The sequence below is a fragment of the Grammomys surdaster genome, unplaced genomic scaffold, assembly GCF_004785775.1.
Source record: "Grammomys surdaster isolate TR1022 unplaced genomic scaffold, NIH_TR_1.0 125901, whole genome shotgun sequence".
Taxonomy (NCBI): domain Eukaryota; kingdom Metazoa; phylum Chordata; class Mammalia; order Rodentia; family Muridae; genus Grammomys; species Grammomys surdaster.
This window is the reverse complement of record NW_021620725.1, coordinates 264,631-282,811: the sequence shown is the minus strand read 5'-3', so window position 1 is coordinate 282,811 and position 18,181 is coordinate 264,631. Positions and strand designations below refer to the sequence as shown.

Here is an 18,181-nt window from a genome sequence, read left to right as displayed (position 1 = left end):
GGTGGTGACTGGTGGTGACTGGTGGTGACTGGTGGTGACTGGTGGTGCAGAATGTCTGTTCCTGGGATCCTTGGACATTTGTATTGCTTCACTGGAGAAGAATCTACTCAAGTCTTTTCCTATGTTGGTTAGGGTTAGGGTTAGGGTTAGGGTTAGGGTTAGGGTTAGGGTTAGGGTTAGGGTTAGGGTTGTTAGGGTTTGGGTTAGGGTTAGGGTTAGAGTTAGGGTTAGGGTTGTTAGGGTTTGGGTTAGGGTTATAGTGTTTGGTTAGGGTAGGTTTATAGTTTGAGGGGATTAGAGTTAGGGTTAGTGTTAGGGCTTTTGCGGTTGTTATTAGGGTTTAATTCTTATTCATATTTAGTTTCTGTGAAACCATTCTATTAAATTTTTTTATTTCTTTGTCCTAAATATTTAGTTTTAGTGTATATAATTTTTACATATACGTTTTGGTGTGTGCAAGTGTATATGCTCATGTGTGTATATCTGGAGGAGAGTAGAACGGGGTTGAGATCTACCAGAACTGGAATCATTACATTGTTTTCATCCAACCAACCAACCAACCAACCAACCAACCAGCCAACCAACCAACCAACCAACCAACCAACCAAGTAAACAACCAATCTTTTAACCAACCAACTTAACAATCAACCCTCCAACCAACCAACCAACAAACCAACCAACCAACTAAACAACCAACCTTCCAACCAACCAACTAAACAACCAACCAACCAAATAACCAACCAACCAACCAACCAACCTACCAACCAACTATCTAACCAACCAACCAACCAACTTGGGTGTTGCAAATCACACTTGAGTCCTTTCAAAAATTAATAAGCTTCCATGTTAACTGCTAAGCCATCTCTTCTGACCCTAAGAGTTTAGTTTCTACCATTCTTTCTTCAATTCTGATATTTCCACTTTTGTATTATTTACTTGTTAATATACTCCAATAGACTTCCAAAGTTTTCTACAGGGTCTCCAACTTCCTTTAGCATGTTAATCAGAGTTCTTCTGACATACATCTTTAGAACTTTCCTGTTGATAATGTTTGTCATTCTGTCTCATTGATCTGTCTTTTCTGATTTTTAAATCTTGTCCTCCTAGTGTGCCTAGTTATTTTTTGTTGAGCCCTAAGACATTTTATATGAAAAACCTGAGAGTAACCCTGATTCTTGGTGTGTTACTGTTACCTCGTAAAGATTTCTCTTTGATTCTAGAAAGCAGGTAGCAAGCGTAAAGCACTCTAATCCAGTCAGTCATGAGACATGATTCGCATCATGCTTTACTTCCTGAGAATGCCGCTTTACCTCCCAGATTGCTCACACAGCTAGAATACATACATCAGGGTATCTCTTTATAAAATTAAGTTTGTTCTCTGCTAACTTTATGTAGTTATACAATGCATTTTGATGATATCAATTCACCACCGCCTCCCTGAAACACCTTCATTGTTCCCTACCCAATTTTTCTTTCAACTTCATATTCTTTTCTTAGTATTGTTATTAATAGAACCTTAAGTCCAGTTAGTGCTGCCCATATGCACACGGATATAGGAACATCCACTGGGACATAGGCACCATGCCACCCACCAAGTCCACAGAGGAAAGTCACTCTCCCTCCCTCAGCAGCCAGAAATTGCCAGTAGCTCCTCTGCTGAGGGTAAGGCCTCAGGGGCCCCTTTTCCATCTAGGATGGAATTTTGACTGGCTTGGTCTTGTGCAGGTTTTGTGTAGGTAACCTGACCACAGTTGTTTTGAGCTGATACGAGCAACAGCTATGCTTTGTCCACAAGTCAGCATTTCTGGACTCTGCCACCTGTCACACTCTCTCTGCCCTCTCATCCACAATGTTCCCAGAGCCTTGGATGGGGTGGAGAAGGCTGATATAGATGACTTGTCCACAGCTGAACACATATAACTATTTGAGCATATTAACTATCCACTGCCCACTGTAAAAAGAGCTTCTCTGACCAAGCACAAAGTCACTCAATTCTCTGCGTAGTCACAAATATCTAGAAGGAGTCTTAACAACTTGACCATGCAGCAAAATTAACAGCAGTTTTCTCCCGACATCATCCCTGTCATCTCCTTCTCAATGGTACTCTAGGATTTTAATAGAATCCAGCGGAAAGTCTATGTATAATGTCCTCTTCCTTCTCTTTGGTATGGAGAGTTGGCCCTGCCGTAAGTCCAGAGACCTGCAGGTAGACTTGCTCAGCTTCTTTGCCTCTGTACCTATCCGCACTTTATCTGCTTCAGGGAGGACCGCAGCACTGTGTGCCAGGCTTACTCCTGATTTTCACTCTCTCCTAGCTCTCGATGCTTGGGTGACTCCCAAAGCTTTCAAACACAAGTTGTGTTATCTTTTTCCTGATTATCCCCAGTGGGCGTGTTTAACTCACGCAATCTAGTCTGCCATTGCCCAGAGTGAAAACTGTCTTCTAATTCTGGGTTGATCATTTTCTTACTTTCTCTATGTTAGTTATTTACTCATGTATTTCATGTGTAGATGTCCAGACACTTAATCCACTTTCTTTATTTACAGTCCCATCCATACAGAGAAAGAAAACAAGTTAAAACTGTGTAGCTGCTACAAATTATTAATACCTCCTTGCTGTGTAGTGACATACTTTCCCCCCTAAATTGCCTTTCCTGAAAAAATAATAGTGTTTAAAGTTACCCCAAACTGAAAAGTAATTGTGAAAACAATGACTGACAAAACCAATTGTTTTAAGATACTGTTTATGCAGAATATCACTTCAAATCATAAAATACCATGAATTTGATTCTCAGAGGTGAAACTTCTCTTGCGTTGACTTCTGAAGTAGAAACTAATCATCATTATAATTACATAATTGCATAGTAATAAGTAGTGGAGATGCTTTATATAAATAATATATCTACCATCCAAAATTAAAAAAAAACAAACAAACCAAGAAACAAAAACCAAAATCTCTGGAAGAATGAGGTGCGTACTGCATTCACAAATCACCTTTTGTGCTTTTTATCTTCCAGGGCAACTATGATGCCGGTTTTCTGTATCACTGTCAGTTTCCATCATATCTCAGTGGCCGTGATTTCCAAAACCAGGAAAACGAACCATTCGATTTCCGTGTTCTTCATGATACAGAGGACAACCCCATCAGAACAATCACTTTCAGGTAAAGAGAACTTCACCAAGGATCTCAGTGTCATCTGTGTTTCTGTGCATCCCAGACACCTTGCCTCTCTTCCCCTTGTTGTAATAAAACATCCTGACAAAAACACCCAACGAAAGAAAGGGTTTATTTTAGCTCACGTTGAAGGTTCAGTCCATCAAGGCAGCAGGACGACACTACATCTGAAGTCAGAAGGGGGAGAGCCATGAGTACAAATGAGTGTTCAGCCTGCTTTTTGTCTTTTATACACACCAGAATCCCCTGCTCTGGGATTGCTCCCACCCATAATTAAATTGGGTATTTCCTTATTCATTAAAGTAATCAAGATAATCCCTTACAGGCATTCCCTGAAGGCTGTCTCCCTGGAGATATTAGACCCTTTCAAGCTGACAAGAGTAACTGTCATAACTGGGATTGTTACTTTTTAAAGATCAAGTCAAGTGAAAGGAAACACTTTCAATTCATTCAAATGAGCAAATAAAATTAAAGTTAGGCCTAGTCTTGAAATTTTATTCAAACCCTGTAGATTTTGTGTCAGGGGTTGTTGTATGTCAGTTTCTGTTTATCACATAAATCTGTCTTCATTTACATACAAAGATGTGATTTCATGGTGAGCTAACCAAGGACCAGGCTTACAGTGACTCTGAAGAAATGATAAACTGAGCCAATATCCATTTACTAAGTGAGAACCAAGCACAAATGCCAGTCCTATTTCTGAGGCCTGGAGCGCAGACTTCCAAAGCAGCTCTTATCTCTTTTGTGTTAGTTCACTAAAGCTACCATTGTGACAAAAACATGCCATGAAGTATGGCTTAAACAGCAGGAACTTATATTCTCATACTCTGAAGACCAGAGCTCCAAGTGTGTGGCCTTGACAAATGTGCTTTCTCATGTAATCTTTCTGTGGTCTTAGTGTTGAGCCTTCCCTTGACAAGCTATCCCTTGTGCAAGCTATCCCTAATGTCTCTCTATGGCTTAATTGTCTTCTTTTACAAGGGTACCAGCCAGACTGGATTAAGATTTCTCCTTATGCTCTCATTTTTAGCTTATTTACCTCTTTACAAGTCCTAACTTACAATATAGTTACACTCCAGAGTATTGCATGTAAGACTTGAGCATATGCATTTTTGTAATATCCAACTTAGTTCTTAACATCATTGTTATTTACAATTAAACATTATTTGGCTGAGAGATGTTTCCATGGGTAAAGGTACCTGTGACCAAGCTTGATTACCAGAGTTCAGTCCCATAGACACACACTTTGAAAAAGGAAAACCAGCCTCCACTAGTTGTCCTCTGATCCTCAAAACCAGCTAAATAAATAAATATGCTATGTCCTGCCCAGCTTGGGTCTTAGAACCCTGACGGGGGATGGTGGGGGAGTGCAGAAAGGACAGATACACAGATACTCATACAGTGAAGAGGGGATCAGGTCGGGTTCTCTAATGCTACCACTACACAGCAGACTTGGAACATCAACATGTTTACTAGGTGGGTAGGGTTCAACTCGCCTTGATAAGAGATCTCTATTGGCCATCAGTCTCAGGCTGTGATTACCTCGATGAGGAAGGCACAGTTTCAGTTTTTGCATCCACTGATCAGTCCCTTGTAAGTTCTCATCCCAAGCCTGGCCAGCGTAGATAAGAACTTTGCCAATTTCCCAGGTCAATTGGCCTTGTAGTCTTCAAAAAGCCATACTCATGTCAAAATACATGCTCACTCAGAATCTCACTCATTTTGGGATTCCTTCACCCACTACACAAAAAGGAAAAAAATTAAACATTATTTCACAGGTTATGAGAATGATATTTTACTCTTTATGTCGCATAGTAATGACTGGACTATGATGTTCTGTGGAATGAGAAATGGTGCGATCCGAGTGTATGTCCTAAGTGACAATGACCCCTTCCTGGTCAGTTTGAAGGACTACTGGCATTTCAATGTGCATGACAATAATTATGGATCTATTAAAAGCATCACTTCTAGTTTTGATGACCAGTACTTGTTGACTGCTGGGGAAGATGGTAATATCTTTGCTTTCGACATTTTTTCTGAATTTCTTGTCTACAAAGAAGCCAAAGCCAAAGTACCATCTCCCAGGGTATGTAAGCAATTAGCCAATTAATTAACTAATAATGATAGTAGACTTTATTTTAAAATAAAATGATGAAGAACTGTTAAAGACTTTCAATATTGAGACTAAGTTAAATATATTACCCTCATATTGTAGTCTTATTGTAATTCATAATATCTGTAACCTATAACTTACAATCTCCTCTTCCTAAGATATTATAACTTTGACTTTCTAAAACTTCTGTATCAAATATTAATGGCATTGCACTCTTATTTTTATTTAGGTTACACAGCTCTTTACCTTTAAAAAGACTGCATCAGGATTTCTTTATCAGTAGCTCTCTTAGACTCTCTTTTTCTTCTTCAAAATGGGCAATATTTTTCAGATCTGTTTTGCCATTACTTACTTGTTAATATACTTCAATAGACTTCCAAACTTTTCTACAGGGTCTCCAACTTCCTTTAGCGTGTTAATCAGAGTTGTTCTGACACACGTCTTAAGAACTTTCCTGTTGATAAGGCTTGTCTCATTGATCGGTCTCCTTCTGATTTTTTCTATCAAATCTTGTCCTCCTTGCATGTCTAGTTATTTTTTTATTGAGCTCTAGACATTTTATATGAAAAACTTGAGAGTTACCCTGATTCTTGGTGTGTTGCTATTACCTCCTAAAGATTTCTCTTTGATTCTAGAAAGCAGGTAGCAAGCATAATCCACTTTAATCCAGTCAGTAATGAGATATGATTTGCAATCATGCTTTACTTCCTGAGAAGGCCACTTTACTTCACAGTTTACTCACACAGCTAGAATAAATACATCATGGTTTCTCTTTAAAAAATTTAAGTATGTTCTCTGCTAACTTTATGTAGTTATACAATGCATTTTGATGATATCAATTCACCACCGCCTCCCTGAAACACCTTCATTGTTCCCTACCCAATTTTTCTTTCAATGTCATATCCTTTTCTTAGTATTGTTATTAATAGAACCTTAAGTCCAGTTAGTGCTGCCCATATGCACACGGATATAGGAACATCCACTGGGACATAGGCACCATGCCACCCACCAAGTCCACAGAGGAAAGTCACTCTCCCTCCCTCAGCAGCCAGAAATTGCCAGTAGCTCCTCTGCTGAGGGTAAGGCCTCAGGGTTCCCTCCTCCACCCATGAAGGAATTTTGACTGGCTTGGTCTTGTACAGGTTTTGTGTTGGTAAACTGACCACACTTGCTGAAAGCAGATGTTTTCCCTCTTTCGACAGTTTGGGATTGAATCAGAGACGGCTCCAGAAGACATTGAAGATCCCAAAGCCTACAGGTATGAAAAATCACCATAGCTGTTGATCAGGCCTGAGAATTTTACCAAACAAACCAACTCTTTGCAGACGATGAGCAAGCCAACTGAATTTTGAAGTTATTGGATGCTGATTTTTTCTCATGTCATTTCTGTACCTGGAATGACGGCTGTTTTACGTGTCTGCTTTCAGTATTGAGAATGCCAGGAAAAAAAGAGAGCATGATAAGTTAATGAAGAAAGTAGAGGAAATAAAAGCTCATAAGAGAGAACAAATCAAAATTTTGAGGAATGAGTTTTGGAAGCTGTTAGCTCTGAATAAAGAGTTACCAGCACATATGCAGTTCCAACGGACGGTGAGTCTAAACGAAGGAATTTATTTTAATGTATTATTTCTGTTTTGGGACTGCTATTTGCCAACCATGGGAAAAATCATGTGTCCTGGTTAGCCTCCATTGTCAACTTTTGACAGCTAGAGCCATCTGATGGAGTTTCAGCTGTGGGATTTCCCAGACCCAGACTGGCCTGTGCCACATCTGTCGAGGATATTGTCTTGATGTGGAATGAAGAAAGACATCCCAGCCCACTGTGGGCAGACACCATTATCCCTAAGCAGGTGGTCTTAGGAGATAGCAGCAAACTGGATGAGTATGAGGGAGAGGGCCAGCAGTAAGCAACATTCCCGTGTGCTTCCTGCTTTCCTTCCTGCTTGAATGCCTGCCCTGTCAACTATCCTTAATGATCCATAACCTGAAAGTGTATGCTAAATAATCCAGTTTCTCCCCCAAGCTGCTTTTGGTTGTGGCGTTTGTCAAAGCAACAGGAAAGCAATTAGGATATCATCATTAAAGCTTCTTTTACCTACAATGTATTTGCATCACCTCAAGGGCTATAAAACTTGACACAGTCTGGCTGGAAGCCAATGAGCCTACATAACACAAAGTTGACCGCTGAACTTGGCTACATCTATGATGTGCTTTTTCTGTATTCAGGAAAAAAAATAAAAATAAAAACAAGAATTGAAATCTGGCTCATCTGTTGGGAGGGTACATGGATAGTTTGACTCTCTGTTGTTTCATTTTAACTAATCCATTATATTTCTGGAAAAATCATGCCAGGGCTGAATCATAAAGCTTGTAAAAGATGACAGTATAGCTGTAGTTATGAGAACAATCACAAAAGTATTTAAGCCAATTTTATATTCATTTCTTTTGTGATTTTACTATAAAACTAAATGCTTCTGCTAATAATTGGGCTATGTTGTTCTTTTCTTTCATTCTTCAAAAGTTTTATTTTAGGTACATGAGTGCTTGTCTGCATGTATATATGTGCGTCATGTGTATGTCTAATGTTCACTGAGGCCAGGAGAGGGTTTCAGCTCCCTGGAACTGGGATTACAGATGATTTTAATTCAAGATGTGAATGCAGGGAACTAAATCCAGGTTCTCTGAAAAAGCAGCAAATACTCTTAACCATGGAGCCATCTCTCCAGCCCCTTTATTTCATTTTCAACTATTTTCTAAACAGAACTATTGTTAAAAGTCTAATAGATGGCCTAAGGAGATGGCTCAGTCATTATGAGAATTTTAGGTCAAGCTCCAATAGTCTCATAAGAAGCAGGCATGGTGGAGTGTGCTTATAATGGCAGCACTGGGGAGACAGAGACAAATATTCCTGGGGCTTGTGAACCAGCCAGCCTAACCTAACTGGCAAGCTCCAGGTCCTAGTGAGAGACTGTCTCAAGAAAAAAAGTGACTGGCTTTTGTGGAATGACACCTGGCTTACACCTGCACACACACACACACACACACACACACACACACACACACACTAATTCAAAAACAAAATAAGAACCTTTTTGATAAAGAAATGTACTTACCTGCAGGATTTCAATATTGATGCCAAAATTCACGCTGAGATCCATAAGAAAACAAGTTTTAAAATGGAACAAGTGGAAAAGGAACTAGCTTGGGAAAAACAGAAATATGAACTCGGCCTGAAGAAGCTCCAGGACAGGTGCGTCTGTCCTGCACATGGGGATGTCTGAAAGCACACTTTTGAATAGAGTTGTGTGTTGTGATCCCCACAAGGTGGCCAGATGAGCCATCTTGTGAAGTACCCAGGGAGCGGCTTGGCACCTCAAGCAATCCTCCTGCCAATAGTGTCTTCCTGTGCTGTTGGCTCATCTCTTCCAGTTATATGTTGGGAATTTTGGGACCATTATATTTTTTACATTTACAATGCCTATTTGGTTTCTATTTTGACAAACTATTTGTTTTATGACAAATTAAAACATGTCTATGAAGGCTTCCATGTTTTAAAAACTCCAAATTGAACATGGTTAGAAGGTGCATAGTAAAAGATAGCACACTCCTGCCTAATCACTTTCACATGCCAGTCTGTCTTTCCAGGAGAAACACCTTTTTGTTTTTTATGGAAGTGATTTATAGACAGTAGAGTATGCACATCTTCATAGAATGGCCCAATCAATACTTTCATTAATGCTCATCAGTTCATGTATGTATGATTCCCATTAAGATCGAGAGCATTTATATCATGCCAGGTCCCTCATGGCTCCTTCCAGGTAATGCCTTTACTCTGATATGGAGTCATTATTGCTATAGATTATTTTTGTCTATAAACTCTATATAAATGCAGTGCTGAATAATGTTTCTTTTTTGCATCTAGCTTCTCTCACATATGTCTAAAATTGTTTATAATGATCATGCAGGTGTTTTTCTTCTTCTTATAGATTTATTTTATTTTTAATTTTGTGTGTGTGTGTCCATGGAGACCAGAAGAAGAGGGCACTGGAGCCCAGGAAGTTGGTAGTTAGAGAGTTTGTAAGTGCTAAGAACTCAGTCCCAGTTCTCTGCAAGTTCTTAGCCACCGACTCATTTCTCCGGTGTCAAAACCTAGTCCTTTCACAGAGAAGTGTTTGAGAACTTTCCTTAGTCAGCCTCCCAAAGACTGCCCACTTCACAGCGACCACACACAAACAAATCTCATTAGCACATGTTTATAAACACATGAACACACACACATTCACACGCACCATAGAGTTTAATAAAATGTGTTTTAAATATCCCAGTGAAGTAAAATTTCTTAAGTCTTTGGTAAATAAATGTTAATTTTTTTCCATCTTTTTAGCTTAAGAATCTCGTATTTATACACAGATAGCTATATTTTTATATAATTTACATTCAATTATTTCTTATACAATGCATATAACTTATTGTCTATAATGCATAGGCCAGTAGAGTACACATATTCAGAGTTTGCTATGATTTGTTTTCCATCAAACTGGAGTCTAACTATAAATTGTCACTTAGCACATCTTAGCAAAATTTCATGGTGCATTGATTAATAATGGAATGTTTACTAGTTTCCCTGGAATTATTTTTTTTATTACTTTTCAGTCAAGTCCAGCCCAACTTTCATAGCACTCCGATGGCATAGGTATAGTTAAATTTTGAGCAGTGCATAAACATATTGGCATATGTGATCACTGCAAAATGATCAAATGATCAAAATATTGCAAATACCTATTCTATTTTTTTTTCAGATTTCGTGAGCCATTGGAAAGTGACACCATTGTGGTTTATGCCATCCAGAGTGACCACCAAGTAGCCTCCTATAGGCTGGTGAAGCCCTCTAAATATTCCAAGTTAAAGCGTCCAAGTCAGACTGAGAGAAGAGCCAGCAAAATGGAGAGGTTTGAAAAGGAAGGGCCGGGCAAGAAGGAGAGCCAAAAAGATACAGGTGGGGATCCAGACGCCAGGAGGCTTTAAGTCCTTATCAATAAGATTTCCCGACAGATTTGACTTTTCATAGAAAAGGACTTTTGACCCTGCCTTGGTGTCTGGAGCTCAATTTGTCTTCCCCTTCCATGATCTTGGAAGAGGTAATCTTGCAATCAGAGTTATGTGGTATGGCTAAGACTAGATGCAGGCGCCCTCCACCAAACGCACAGTACCTGTTTTCTTATTGGATGTGCGCTGTTAAAGCAAACCCAGACCATGGGTGAGAACACAGGACGGTGCAGCTTTCTTACCCCACCTTATCCAAGTAGCCTCTGATGTAGTCTATCCCCCGAGCTCTGTTCTTTTCCATATTCCTGGTTCCCACCCCGAAGAACGTAAAGCTAAAACGCTGTATTTCAAACTGTTTTCCAAAACCGTACAAACAGAATGTAGGTGTGAAAATAGCCCTTAACCCTCCTCCCCCAGCCCCCACCCCCAGCCTGGCAGCCTGTTTTCTGCAGAAGGCTAGCAAACGAGTGCCAAAGGAAGACAGGTTCTGGGGAGGAAAATGCGATGTTGGTCTGTCCGAGACTGACTTAATTCACGGAACATGATCACCTCCATTTGCATCTTTTTTGTTTTTTGTTTGTTTGTTTGTTTTTTGTGTTTTGTGTTTTTTCAAACTGAATAATTGCATTCTTCTTTATAGCTGAATAAAATTCAGTTGTGTATTTGTAGCACATTTTGTTTTGATCTCTAGTTTTTTTTGAGACAGGGCCTTTTGTAGCTCTGGCTAGCCTCAAACTCACTAGGAGCAGAGGGTGGCCTTCAACATCTGGTCTTCTGCCTCTCCCTTCCAAGGATTATAGATGTGTGCCTCATACCTAGTTTATTATTCATTTTAATGTATGTGTAAATGTGTATCTTTGTATACACTGGACGTGAGGAGTCACTCCTCAACAGACACATGTTCACAGGTAAAAACCAATTATTTTAAAACTGTAGTTTTCATGTGAGCTGCTCCTGACTAGTTTTGACATTTTTTTCTTTTGTTCTTGAGAATTTTATAAAAGAATACAATAAAATATGATCCCTCATCCAATTATGTCTTTAAAAAACAAGATCTACTAAGTCCCATTAGTGCTGCCCATATCTGGATATGGAACCATCCACTAGCTCACGGGAATCCTACAGTGGCCACGACCTCCAAAAAAGGGTTTTGTTGTTTTTGTTTTTTTCTAAGTGGCCACAGCCAATTTCACATAGTATGTGAAGTGTCAGTTTAAACCCTATGTCAAATTACGACTCACTCAATCCCGTCCTAAGGCGGTACTGCAAACACACTCCTCAGCTGCCTTGGTCTGCCAATGTTCCAATATTATTTAAGCTATTCTGTAAGGAGCTGATATTAAGTTTTATTTTTGCCAACTTTCTTCATATTTGACTGTAATGCTTACTCAGTGGACGCCATGGCAGAACATTTATCCTTTTTAAAAATTAAAATCAGAGGCTATTTTATTGCAGGTGTTTGCATTTTTAAATTTCATTTACCGTTTGAGACCATATAATCGTGTCATTTGCCCCTCCCCTTTCCTCTCTTAAAACCCTCCCTCCTACCCCTCCATGTTCCCATTCAAATTCATGACCTCTTTTTCTCATTGTTCCATACATGTATATGTATGTGTGCACATATATGTATATATATGTATGGAACAATATATGTATGTCTATATATATGCACACACATACATAAGTACAAGCTTCTCAGTCAGTCTGATATTCCTCACATGTATGCCCCCAGGGCTGATTATTTGGTATTGGATAACCAATTGCTGTGCTCTTCCCTGGGGAAGACTATTTCTCCCACTGTCATCAGTTCTTAGTTGCCTGTGGTTCTTTATATAAAACTGGGGACTTGTAGCCTTTCCCTGTCCACTTTGGCATGTCTGTTGTTGTGGTCCTTGTTCAGTTTATGCTCAGGTAGTCATGTTGGTGACGCTTTATGGATATAGCTCCTGACATTCTTAGGAGAAACAGCCTCACAGCAAACTCCCTGATCCTCTGTCTCTCTGTTGTTCTTCTTCGATGTTTCCTGAGCCTCCTCAGGTGCGGGAGCTGGACTGTTTTTTTATCAACGTTTTAAATAGAAAAATGATTAGCAGCAATAATTGTGCCTTAGATTTCTCCTCTGAATTTGCACTCTAGAAATAGTAGACAACTTAATGATTGTTCAACATACATTTTTGTAACTCTGTAAGGGTGTGTATAAACGGACCCACCCGGCCTTTCTATTTTCCACGGTAAGTACAGTATTTTAAAAATTGCATGAGATACTCAACATTTTTTTTTTTTTTTTTTTGGAGACAGGGTTTCTCTGTGTAGCCCTGGCTATCCTGGAACTCACTCTGGAGACCAGGCTGGCCTCGAACTCAGAAATCTGCCTGCCTCTGCCTCCCAAGTGCTGGGATTAAAGGCGTGTGCCACCACTGCCTGGCAATATTCAACATCTTATTGTAAGGTAGGTGTTGAGTGTTGGGTAGGCTAATGTAGATATTCTGAGCATGGTATGCTCAGAATGGTATGCTCAGATGTGATATTCTATGGGCTAGACATCATACATACATTTTAAAATTAGCTGCTTTCAATTTACAGTGGGTTTATCAGGATCAAAGTTCAAGGTACATCTGTGGTTTGGGGGTTGAAGTCATGGTAGTTGCTTCCATGTTTTATCTTGATCTTGTGTTTGTGTGTGTGTGTGTGTGTATGCATGTGTGCGTAGTTGAAAACAGTATTTGAGAGTTATTTTTCTGTTTTAGAAGTATTAAAAAGTAATTCTTTGTATAGTTGGAAGTGTTAGCCTACAAGAAGAATCAGTACTGGAAAAAAGGAAGAAATTTCGGCCTCGAACTTTAAGTGAAATTATGGTAGAAAACCAAATCGAGAAAACAAAGAAACTCGTCCAACAAGCTGAGCGGGCTCAACTTAAGATTCTGCAGCGCAAAAAGGAATGGGAGGAGCTGTGAGTCACGTGTGATCTTACACCCTTAATATGTGATTCCAAAATAACGTTGTAAATGTTGTATTTGTCTGACATGATTGTTACTTACATGAAGAAGTTAAAAAAAAAATTCAAACAGGATGGAATTGTGAAGGGGCAGAGTCAGCAACACTTGAAAGCAGTTGTGCTTCTTCTTGACATTTCTAGAATCTTCTAGAATCTTTAGTTTCTGCTTCAAAAATTCTATTTGCTAATATAGTCAGAATGCTTTTTAAGGAGTAAGAAACTCTTTTCTGTCACAATATCATAGATAACATGATGTCAGTTGTTTGAATAAATGCCTCAGTGTAAGATTGGCAGGAGGTAGGAGGGCCCTATGGTAGGCGGGTCCTATGGTAGTTGTAGTTTCCATTTTTTGAGAGACTTCTCATCTGTGTTCTATAATAGCTACCATTCTTTTATTCAACTAGCAATGCACAAGAAGTCTCGCTCCTCCGCATATCCTCAATGCTTCCTGCCCTTTGGGGTTTGATGGCAGTCACCCTGAGGAGTGAGAAATGACATTTCCCGGTGGCTAGTGATACTGAACATTTTGTGTTTTGCTTTGTTTTGTTATTTTTTTTTTTGAGACAGTCTCTCAACATAGCCCTCGTGGTCTCGGAACACACTGTGTAGACCAGCGTGGCGTCAAACTCACAGAGATCCACTTACCTCTGTCCCCTGAGTGCCAGGATTACAGCCACTGGGCTTTTGTGTATCTTCATAGAAAAAGAGCCTCTTCAGCTTCTTGCCCATTTCCAAACTGGCTAATTGGATCTATTTTAATATTATAAACAAGTTAAGTTCAACCGTGTATAAAAATCTACTTTCAAGTTTCGTTCATTTAGGTGTGTGTGTGTGTGTGTGTGTGTGTGTGTGTGTGTGTATGTGTGTGTGAGTGCATGCACTGGAATTTGTTTTACCTTTTGAGTATGTGTTTGCCATCGTTACTCTTCTCTGGTGGCTCAGGCTGTGCAGTCTAGCCCCACCAAAGCCTTAAGACTCAGAGAGAGCAGTCCTCTTTGAATTCCTTTTAGCAAAGCAGGCTAGTCAACCATTCCCTATCCTAGAAAGAGCTGAAAGTGGGGATCTAAGCCATGGGCTGGAGGCTGATTCTGGGGAGTGCTCCTCAGTGATTGTCTTCTCTTCAGTGACACCAGCTTCTCATCTGCCTGTCCTGCAGGAACCTTGGGCTATCTGAAGGGTTTCACACAGAGAGAAACTGAACAGTACTTGCACTGTGTTCCTGAGCCAAGAGCTTTTCTGTTCTTCTCTTCTATTCTTTTTCTATTCTACTTTTTCATCTTGCTGACCTCACTTTGCATTAAAGATCGATTCTGCCTTACTAATCCGTTTGCCTTTTATTTCTTATTTTTCTTTATCTTATTGTCTGGGACATGCTATATTATGTTTGCTGAAAATAATGAGACTAGACATTCTTGTTTCTCTCTAGTGTTAGGGAGAGTCACTCCATCCTTTTATAATTTTAAATTCATTTTTTTATTAAGTAGAATAAATCTCTTTTCTTCCTAGCTTTTGTATTCATTCATTTATTCTTATAGTGTTTCATTATGTAACCCAGGCTGGTCTTACTCATGCCATCTTCTTATCTTGGGGTTATGATTACAGGCTGGAGCCATTAAGCCTGGCTTGTTCTCAGCTTTAAAAATCAAGAATGGATACTGACTTTTATAAGGTGTCATTTTTTTTTTTTTACATTTGCTTGTTTTCTGTACGAGGGATGTGACACAGTGCACATGTGGAGATCACACGGCAATTGCAGGACTTTATTTCCTAATGCCCTTGCGTCTCTGGAGACTGAATTCAGGTTGTCTGTCATGATGACAAGCACCTTTACCCACTGAGCCTGTAGCCCAGTAAAACGTTTTTGTTTTGTTTTAAGTAGAAAAGGTGTACTTGTGTGGAAATTAAAATACCATAATATTTCTACTATCAGTGAAAGTGATTTTACTATGTATATTGAGATGATAATATCCTTTTCTCTTTTGTTTGGTCATATTTGGATTGAATTGATTGATTCTGAATGTTAAAGTAGAATTCTTAGCTAAAGCCTCTTATACTAGTATATTTGCTAATAATATTTTGGCAACTTTTATGTCTATACTACCGAAAGTTTTGACCTGTGGATTTTGTCCTCTGTGTTCTATCTTTTCTGGGTTGTTATCAAAGCAATGTGGATTTATGAAAAAGATTGAGAGATATTTCCTCTTGCTCTGCTTCCCAAAGGTGCTTACATAGACTTGCCATTGCGTCTTTCCTGTACATTTGATAAAAGTCATGAGTAAATCCACCTGATCTTGTAGTACTCCTGAAAGACGACTTCAAATACAAATTCAAATCATTTATTATGATAGAACTTTTCAGATTTAACTTTTCCTCTTTGGTCAGTTTTTGAAATTTGTGTCTTTAAGGAATTGGTGGATTTTTTTTATTAGATATCTTGTTTAAATTTCAGATGTAATTTCCTTTCCCCATTTCCCCTCACCCCCCAGGAACCCCTATCCCATCCCCCCTCCTCCTGCTTCTATGAGGATATGCCCCTGCCTACGATTTCCCCGACTCTGGAGCATCCAGCCTTCACTGGACCAAGGACTTCTTCAACCACCTATGCCTGACAATGTCATCCTTCCCTATATATACAGCTGGGGCCATGGGTCCCTCCCTATGTGCTCCCAGGCTGGAGGTTTAGACCCTGGGAGCTCTGGTTGGTTGATATTGTTGCTCTCCCCATGGGGCCACAAACCCTTTCAGCTTCTTCAGTCTTCTCTCTCACTCCTTCATTGGGAACCCCTTGATCAGTTCAATGGTTAGCCATGAGCATCTGCCTCTGAATATTTCAGGCTCTGGCAGACCTCTAAGGAGACAGCTATATCAGGCTCCTGTCAGCATGCACTTCCTGGCATCCATATCAATCACTTTTGGTGACTGCACAAGGGATGGATACCCAGGTGGAACAGTCTCTGGATGGCCCCTCCTTCAGTTTACTTTGGTCTTCCTTGTTCATGAGCTTCATGTGGTCTGTGAGTTGTATCTTGGATATTGTGAGCTTTTGGGCTAATATCCAATTATCAGTGAGTGCATACCATATGTGTTCTTTTGTGATTGGGTTACCTCACTCAGGATGATATTTTCTAGCTCCATCTATTTACCTAAGAATTTCTTGAATTCATTGTTTTTAATAGCTGAGTAATATTCCATTGTGTAAATGTACCACATTCTGTATCCATTCCTCTGTTGAAGGACATCTGGGTCATTTCCAGGCTCTGGCTTTTACAAATAAGGCTGCTGTGAACATAGTGGAACATGTGTCCTTGCTATATGTTGGAGCATCTTCCAGATATATGCCCAGGAGTGGTATAGCTGGGTCCTCAGGTAATGCTATGTCCAATTTTCTGAGGAACTGCCAGACTGATTTCCAGAGTGGTTGTACCAGCTTGCAATCCCACCAACAATGAAGGAGTGTTCCTCTTTCTCCACATCCTCACCAGAATCTGTTATCACCTGAGTTTTTGATCTTGGCCATTCTGACTGGTCTGAGGCAGAATCTCAGGGTTGTTTTGATTTGCATTTCCCTGATGACTAAGGATATTAAACATTTCTTTGGGTGCTTCTTGGCCATTCATGTTTCCTCAGTTGAGAAATCTTTGTTTAGCTCTATACCCAAGTTTTAATAGGGTTATTTGGTTGTCTGGAGCCTAATTTCTTGAGTTCTTTGTATATATTGAGTATTAGCCCTCTATCAGATGTAGGATTAGTAAAGATCTTTTCCCAATCTGTTGGTTACCATTTTGTCCTATTGACAGTGTCCTTTGCCTTACAGAAGCTTTGCAATTTTATGAGGTCCCATTTGTCAATTCTTGATCTTAGAGCATAAGCCACTGGTGTTCTGTTCAGGAAGTTTTCCCCTGTGCCTAGGTATTCGAGTTTCAGTGTATCTGGTTTTATGTGGAGGTCCTTTATCCACTTGGACTTGAGCTTTGTACAAGGAGATAAGAATGGATCAATTTGCATTTTTCTATATGCTGACCTCCAGTTGAACCAGCACCATTTGTTGAAAATGCTGCTCTTTTTCCACTGGATGGTTTTAGCTCCTTTGTCAAAGATCAAATGACCATAGGTGTGTGGGTTCATTTTGGGATCTTCAATTCTATTTCATTGATCTCCCTGCCTGTGTCTGTACCAATAACTATGCAGTTTTTTTTGTTTTTTTTTTGTTTTTTTATTGGATGATTTATTTACATTTCCTATGTTGTCCCCTTACCCCATCCCCCACCACCCCCTCGGAACCCCCAATCCCCTCGCCCCTCCTCCTTCTTCTCTGTGGATGTAACCTCTATCTACACCCCCCCACTCCCACCTCCCCACCCTCAAAATTCCCACCCCCTGGGGCATCCAGCCTTCATGAGGTCAAGGTTCTCTTCTTCCACCTATGCCCAGCAGGGCCCTCCACTTTTACATATTCAGCTGAAGCCCTGGATCCCCCCCTAAGTGCTCCCAGGCTGGTGGTTTAGACCCTGGGAGCTGTGGTTGGTTGGTATTGTTGCTCTCCTCATGGTGCCACAAACCCTTTCAGCTCCTTCAGTCTTCACTCTAACTCCTCTATTGAGAACCCCATGATCAGTTCAATGGCTAGTTGTGAGCATCTGCCTCTGAATATGTCTGACTCTTGAAGGCCTCTGAGGAGATATCCATATCAGGCTCTTATCAGCATGCACTTCCTGTCTTCCACATCAGCATCTACCTTTGGTGATTGCACATGGGATAGATACTCAGGTGGAGTGGTCTTGAGACGGCCCCTCCTTCAGTTTCTGTCCCTCACTTTGTCTCCATATTTGCTCCCTTGAGTATTTTGTTGCTC

General features: G+C 40.0%; 1 protein-coding gene across 1 annotated transcript in view; it reads left to right on the top strand.

The window, feature by feature from the left end:
- The window catches only part of Cfap44 (cilia and flagella associated protein 44), an 81,252-nt gene that overhangs the window by 36,143 nt on the left and 26,928 nt on the right, over nucleotides 1-18,181 (top strand). Inside the window, exons 18-24 of the mRNA XM_028752409.1 lie at nucleotides 3,018-3,163; nucleotides 4,991-5,261; nucleotides 6,491-6,546; nucleotides 6,716-6,878; nucleotides 8,408-8,538; nucleotides 10,088-10,284; nucleotides 13,110-13,284. Coding sequence (XP_028608242.1) covers nucleotides 3,018-3,163; nucleotides 4,991-5,261; nucleotides 6,491-6,546; nucleotides 6,716-6,878; nucleotides 8,408-8,538; nucleotides 10,088-10,284; nucleotides 13,110-13,284 — 1,139 coding nt within the window. The remainder of the gene's footprint in view (nucleotides 1-3,017; nucleotides 3,164-4,990; nucleotides 5,262-6,490; nucleotides 6,547-6,715; nucleotides 6,879-8,407; nucleotides 8,539-10,087; nucleotides 10,285-13,109; nucleotides 13,285-18,181) is intronic.